At 39.0% G+C, this 7,304-nt stretch overlaps 1 protein-coding gene across 1 annotated transcript in view; it reads right to left on the bottom strand.

The window, feature by feature from the left end:
* gpc1a (glypican 1a) overlaps positions 1-5,140 on the bottom strand; it is a 44,452-nt gene extending 39,312 nt beyond the window's left edge. The window contains exon 1 of the mRNA XM_046857596.1: positions 4,652-5,140. Coding sequence (XP_046713552.1) covers positions 4,652-4,817 — 166 coding nt within the window. The 5' untranslated portion in view covers positions 4,818-5,140. The remainder of the gene's footprint in view (positions 1-4,651) is intronic.
* Between the last annotated feature and the right edge of the window lie 2,164 nt (positions 5,141-7,304).

Below are 7,304 nucleotides of genomic sequence, written 5' to 3'. Positions count from 1 at the left end.
GATGTGCAGGTTATAGAGGTCACTAAATCTCACTCATTTACAGTATTTGGTAGACGCCCTTATCCAGAACAACTTACAACATCTCATATATGTAAATACCATTTTTGACCACCTGCCTAATATTGTGTTGGTCCCCCTTTTTTGCTGCCAAAACAGTCCTGGCCCATCGAGCATCAACTTCTTCAGCAATTTCACAAATTTGCCACTTAACGTCGGTTATGTCAGGAATCCCCCTGCCATGCTCCCTTCGACGGCGGCATTCCCCGAAGCACCCTGCTTCTTCTCCCGTGCGGGCGAGCTCGTCACAGTCATGCTGATCACACACACCTGACTCTTATTCACTCACTCATCCCATCTCCTATTTAAGCCCCTCACCTCCACACACTCGTGGTCCGTTATTGTTTGTGCATGATCGTATGTGTTGGTTCATGGCGGTCTGTGTAATCGCGTATACGTATCCTGCTACGTACCCTTCTTCTCGGACTCCGCATTCTCTCAACAGCACCCCGGATTACCCCGATCCTGCTGTTTTCCATGTTCACGCTGTCTGCACCACGTTTATCCGTTGCTGCCCAGCGCTGCGCTTTCCATAGCGCGAGCCGTGGATTCTCTACACGAACTGTTTCTGCTTCACAGAGCTCCCGGAGTGCACCACTGGATATTACTGCTTCGCTACAAGTATTGGTGGATTATCTCCTGAGTATTCTCAATAAACTTTGTTGGCATTTACTTCGGCTTCCACCTCCTTATCCGCATTACAGGTTTTCTCGATCCGCATGACCAATCAAACAAATCGAGGCAACGCTGTTGTTTAAAAAAACCTCCAAAAACACGTGCATGCACATTCTCATTTAATAACGCACATCATGTACATAAAGAAATTTCAAGCACATTAATATATTGCCGCCATATTGGTTTTCGTTTATCTCGATCATCGGTTATCTCGACGCTTTTTGGCGTCCCCTAGGCCGGCGACATAAACGGGTTCCACTGTAAATCGCCAGAAACCTGCAAGTGTCAAGTCAAGTCAAATCAAGTTTATTTCTATAGCGCTTTACAGAAATCAACAGTCAAGGTCAATGGTGTGCATTTATCCAAGCAAGCCGTGCAAGCCGTGGCGACTGTGGCAAGAAAAAACTCCCTTAGATGTTATGAGGAAGAAACCTTAAGAGGAACCAGACTCAAAAAGGGGAACCCATCCTCATTTGGGTGACATCAAGAGTTTGATCATAAGTGTGATCATAAGTGCCTGTTTCATGTATTGTTAAAGTGCAAATTGACTTACCAATGTGATAATTTATATAGTTTGATGTATTAATGCAGTTCAAATGATGCTAAACTGGTAGTCCTCTCTTACTCCATGCCAATAAAAGTAAGTATTCTTTTGCAGTAAAGTGGAACTTATATTTCTGGCTGAACTGTTCCAATAAATGACTTTGTGTCAGAGCAAGGAAACACTCAAACGAGCAGCGTGGAGAGAAACACTGACACGATCTTGCAGCCTTTGCGAACTATTGTCTTACTGCTGCATAATATATTAATTATTCATATTCTCAATCTGAGGAGCTGAACGCTAAAAGCAATTCTCTTCACAAATCTCTTGTAAAAAACTATTTGAACAGTTTGCCCAAGCAAATTATTGGTGCAATTTAATCCTCTTTTTTTGCTTCTGTAAAACACTTCGCCACTTAATGCCAACCTTAGGTAAGGTTGCTGCCAGACTCCCTGAAGTAACACACGTAATGAAATGATACCTGAGACCAATTTTATACACCGTTTCACCTCAGTTCTCACAATTATACACACACACAAAAAAAACCCGCATACGCCCAACATGCAACATGCACATGAATGACACATTTTCCCAAATTCGAGTCTTCGGCAGCAGTGAACACCAGCCACATGCAGAAGCTTGAAAACTGTAATTTGCATAAATTACAGCTGGCATAAATAGAAGAAAAAAAAAGACTGAGAAAAAAGAGAGAGAGAGAGAGAGAGAGAGAGAAAGAGTGAAAGAGAGAGAGAGAGAGAGAGAGAGAGAGAGTGAAAGAGAGAGAGAGAGCTAAACACTCCCGTATTTGCACTGCAGATGCTTGTGCCTTGTTTAGTGAATGAATAAAACATGACGACGGTCCTGCATGGTTTAGGCACGGGCGGGTGGCGAGGGGACATGCTCGACTCGGCTCCCCTGCTGTGTGTGGTGTCATTGAAACAGACACAGTGACCTTGAAAATCTCCACCAAGGCCATCAGGCTCTCTGCCATGTCCTCATAATGACCATTTTGCTGAGGACACACGGAAAGGACGCCATGATATACCCATTAATATGAGGAGGTCCGAGATATAAAGGACGCCTTTGTGGACACAATGAATAGTGTAAGATTTTAAAGACGTATTAAATATCCAAAAAATGTTTTGAAACCTTTTTTCATTGTTTTAGAAAATTTTATGTTAGTCTGCTTGTCAGGAAGATCAGGAAATCTTTATCCTCATTTTAATTTTTCTCAATTACTAATTGCACCATAGTCCATTATAGCTACAGTAATTACCAATGCAGCACGATTTATATTTTTGCAAATTTTTTCATTCAATCAATAAAGAATTATCATTTTTCAATAAAATTATAAAGTCCTAATTAATTTATTAATTAATGTCATGGCCTGTTATTGGCTTTTATTATATATTTTTTATTAGCTATTTTATTATAGTAGGGCAGTATTCTGAAATTTGTAGTTTGATCATTAATTAATAAAGATTATTTTAATAATGTAAACTTTTTTTTTTTTAAGAATCCTTCTGCAATGTTGTACATAAAGTGTTGAAGTAGAGTCGTTATCTATATTTAGTGTTTTTCCTCCCTGGGAATTCGATTTTAGCCCCAAAAAATGAGTGCATACTTTGTTGAATCAGATTACAATCAATTAGAATTGATTCAAGCGTTACAAAATCAATGCAACTGAATCAGCATTATTGAGTTGAGCATTTTTACACCCCTTAACAGCACAAGCCTGAAGATCAGACACTGACATTCATCTGTGTGTTTGTGTGTGTGTGTGTGTGTGTGTGTGTGTGTGTGTGTGTGTGTGTGTTCCTGTGCAGACATGCACATCTGTGACCATTTATTTTCATCATCTATCAATAGAAAAATACGCTTCCTCGCCTTGCAGACAATGCGAGTGAAAACAGCTGGTTTGTGCAAAATTCCCGACTGTGCATTAAATTTATGTTGAGTGATTCATGGCCTATTACTATCCACTTTTATTACCCGCTATCAGTGTTATCACAGAGTTATCACACGCATCGATACTGCCGGTCTGATTGATAGTTGTCTGAACACAAGTGATACGGGGGATTTAGTAACTGCAGAACATGAGCAGACAGGCGCTGCAGTGGTGCATGCCAAAACTCCTCTTGGACTCCCAACACAAACACACATCCTGTCAAAACAAGGAGCTCGTCAGGGCTGAGGCTGCATCATGTCTCATCGCCTCACTAACATGTTTGATTATGCATTGATTTTCACACAAGGATTAAGTCGTGATAATTAGTGAATGAAAGCGATATTCTGGAACACTTTCAGTTCAGAGGTGCGGTGCAAAAGCTGCTGTCTTCCCAGGTTGTGTTCACTCACAGCAACAACGACTCAACAGTCTTCAATAATTATTGCATTTTTGTCTTCACAGAAAAGAACAGAAGAACAGAAATCGGTCTCTTTTGAGACATTTCCAAGTCTTTTTTTTTTCTTTTTCAAATATTTAAGTGGGCTAGCTTTGTGTTGACTGATCTAATGGCCTTGATTATTGTAAAAAGGTGCAATTATTATTATCATCATCATCATCACTATCCTCCTCCTCCTCATCATCATCATCACTATTATTATTAATATTATAAAGAAACCACATGAACTCCATAGCACTCAAGTGAGGAACTCGGATTCCTTCTACGTTGGTGCTTTGTGCTCTGCTGTCTTTGTTTGGGACACTGCATGGACTACACATGCTGAACTTGAGGCTGGGTTGCCAGATTTAGTCACATACCTTTCCAAATGTGCTGTTCTTTAATACCATCTTGAACTACACCCTATTATCTCTCTGGTCTATCGCACTCTATAATGAACTAGGGGAACTTCCTAGAACAAAGGATACATCATCTCCTTAATGCACTTTAATATTTGTAAGTTTGATGTGGAGTTGGGAGCAAAAAAATAAGTCATTCAGATGAGAAAGAATTCATAGAATGAGAGCAACATTGGTCGTGTACGGTTTGGATTATATATGGTTTGGGGAAGTTAGAAGAAAATAGAGACTGGTTGAAAAAAGCATGGGGAGGTTACAATCTGGCAACCGCATACAGTATCACAATAGAGTGTCAAACACGTGAACCTGTTTATCACCAAACAGAATTAATTGGCACAATTAGAGATTATATAAACAAATGTATAAATGAAAAGACTAAATATAATGAAGTAGTATTGGCGAATGAGCGTATTGGTGGTTGAATACACGGTAGTCTGATTATAGGGATGTCGCCCCGGTTGTCGGTGCCGGTGCCGAACCACAGCTTGCGAAAAATGTGCGCTCTAAGGGCGCAGCGCACCCGGCTGTGAAGCCACCACCGGCAGCCGGCAAGCAGCACCCGGCGCTGTTCTTACCCGAGATCTCGGACTGCGGAACGCCGTTAAGAGTGAAGCCCTTGCCGCTGTAGAAGCGCCGCGCATCCGCGCAGCTGCGCGCCTTGCCGCCCGCGGTGCCGCCGTCCGCGCGTACGCACGCCGCCAGCGCGCACAAAAACGGCAGGATGGTGAGCGCCAGAGCCATCTCTCTCCCCACTGTCTGTCTGTCTCCCTGTCTGTCTCCCTGTCTGTCCGTCTGTCTCCCTGTCTGTCCAATCTTAAAGACAACCAGCGCAAGGAGGCATCCGGTGTTTCCGAATTCAAAGCCCCGACCCTTCCTATAAATTCTTTAATCAGTCCGGCGGGTTGCCATGGCTCGCATAGATCATGTCTTCTCAAATGTGTCCATAAAATAAGACGAAATAAGAGGTCGGGGGAAAGAATGCGGGGGAAAAAGCAGGTGAGGATTATCCAGTGCGAGGGACAGAACACACTGCCGCGGTCCCGCACCGTTCCGTGCGTTTTAGCCGCGTCTCTTTCGACAGATGTGGGTTGCCAGATGTATACGTTTGATTTCTAAATGGAGTGAAAGCCTAGGTCAAACCAAAGCGCCTTTATAATGTGTGTCGTGTTGTTATTTTGTGGACATAATACTGGGAAAGCGTACTATAATAATAATAATAATAATAATAATAATAATAATAATAATAATAATAATAATAATGATATTAATAATAATAATGATAATAATAATAATAATAATGATAATAATGATCATAATAATAATATTGATATTAATAATAATAATAATAATAATAATAATATTAATAATGGTAATAATGATAATAATAATAATCATAATATTGATAATAATAATAATAATAATAATAATAATAATAATAATAATAATAATAATAAACTCTAACTCATTTGGCAGGAGCTGACTTTATTGATTTTTTGTTTTTATTTATAAATTTTTTTTATTTACTTTTATTTTGTTTTTGTACAACTTCTGAAGTGATCTACTGAGCAGCGTTCCATATATTATTTTGTTGAAAATGATTCTTTTAAAAATGATAATTTTAAAATACCTACTGGACTGAAAGTATGAATTTACAAGCATAACAAGCAAAAAGTAAAAGAAACAGAAAACCCTGGAAGAACATGGTGATGTCTTAGCCAATATATCTAATGCACAAGATCATGCACAAGAACCTCACAGTGACAAAAATTAAGATGAGAAACCCCAACATTTTAGGTGGCCTCACAACCCACTGCACCACAATGCCATGCCAGGTACCTAAATGAATTCTAACACAAGTGTCTGAATAGCTATAGAATAAGTTAATTTTGTGTAACAAATATTTTAATGTGATTGAACAGTGCAATTGTGTGTACAGGGTATTTTCTTAACATGCTCCCAACATTGGTTCTCTTGTGATCCTGGTGTTTAATCCTTAAATCATGAACTTTAAACCATCACCCATTTTTATTTATAATTATTTTATGTATTTTAGAATGATTCAATTCAACTGATTAAAGCATAAGGTGTTAGCAGCTGCTCAAATCTGGCAACCTTGTACTAATTCAAGAAAAACACCAACATATTAGTAGTGCGCCCCCTGGCCACTGTGTTTCGTACTGCACCATGGCTGATAGATCTTTTGGCTGCTGACTGTTAATGAGGACATGAAGATGAAGTCGTGCTGATTGGTTTCCCATTCAGAGTGATAATTTTGACGGAAATTGGTTCCAGATTCATCACCACCCTCCATGAGGAACAATAGCTTACTAGAAATAAAGGAATGAATGATTCAAGTTACAATCAGACACTAGAGATTTAGATTATTGAGACTGCATATTTTTATTATTATTATTAGAATTATTATTAGTAGTAGTAGAGGTAGTAGTATAACTAGAGGTAATAGTAGTAGTATTTATTTATTTGTTTGTTTGTTTGTTTAACTGAATATTCTATCCTTAACATTAATGTTAGAAAGGAAACACAGATTGAGGTTCACTCAGACTTGAAGCTTTAAAGCAATGCAGTCAGGTATAACATTACATCCCACTAGGTGATTAAAAAAAGATCATCCAGCTGCCACATGAACTATATAGACAAATGTATTGGGACACCTGTTTTTTTCCAGCTAAACCCAAACTGTCACCACAAAGTTGAAGGTACACAATTGTATAGGATGTCTCTGGATGCGGTAGCATTACCTTTTCCCTTCACGTGAACTAGGAAAACCAAAATTGTTCCAGCCTGACAGTGAGTATGCGCACAAAGCCAGCTCCATGAAGATTTGCTTTACATGAGTTGGAGTGAAAGACCTTGATTGGCCTGCTTTAGAGCTCTGACTTCAACCCTATTGAACTAATTTGCTAAATTTGCTAAATTTAACATAATTTCCCTAATAATTTAGCAACAGGAATAAGCACTTTCCCATGGCTCGGTATTAGAAAATGCAGACACCCAGGTTGCCACTGTAATGAGCATTTATCTCTAGTAATATTACACACTTAATTAAGCCATCAGCATTAATGATAGAGTGTCTGGGTACACACAGTATATTATTATTAACAAAACAGGGTTCTTACATTTTCTAGCTGCTTCTCTAATTGATGTAAACATTCCATAATCCTGAAATAAAATTTTATGAATAAAAAAAAAGAACTCACAGAAAGTGTA

The sequence above is a fragment of the Silurus meridionalis genome, chromosome 9, assembly GCF_014805685.1.
Source record: "Silurus meridionalis isolate SWU-2019-XX chromosome 9, ASM1480568v1, whole genome shotgun sequence".
NCBI lineage: Eukaryota > Metazoa > Chordata > Actinopteri > Siluriformes > Siluridae > Silurus > Silurus meridionalis.
The sequence above is the reverse complement of the archived record's forward strand: the minus strand, read 5'-3'. Positions and strand labels throughout refer to the sequence as shown.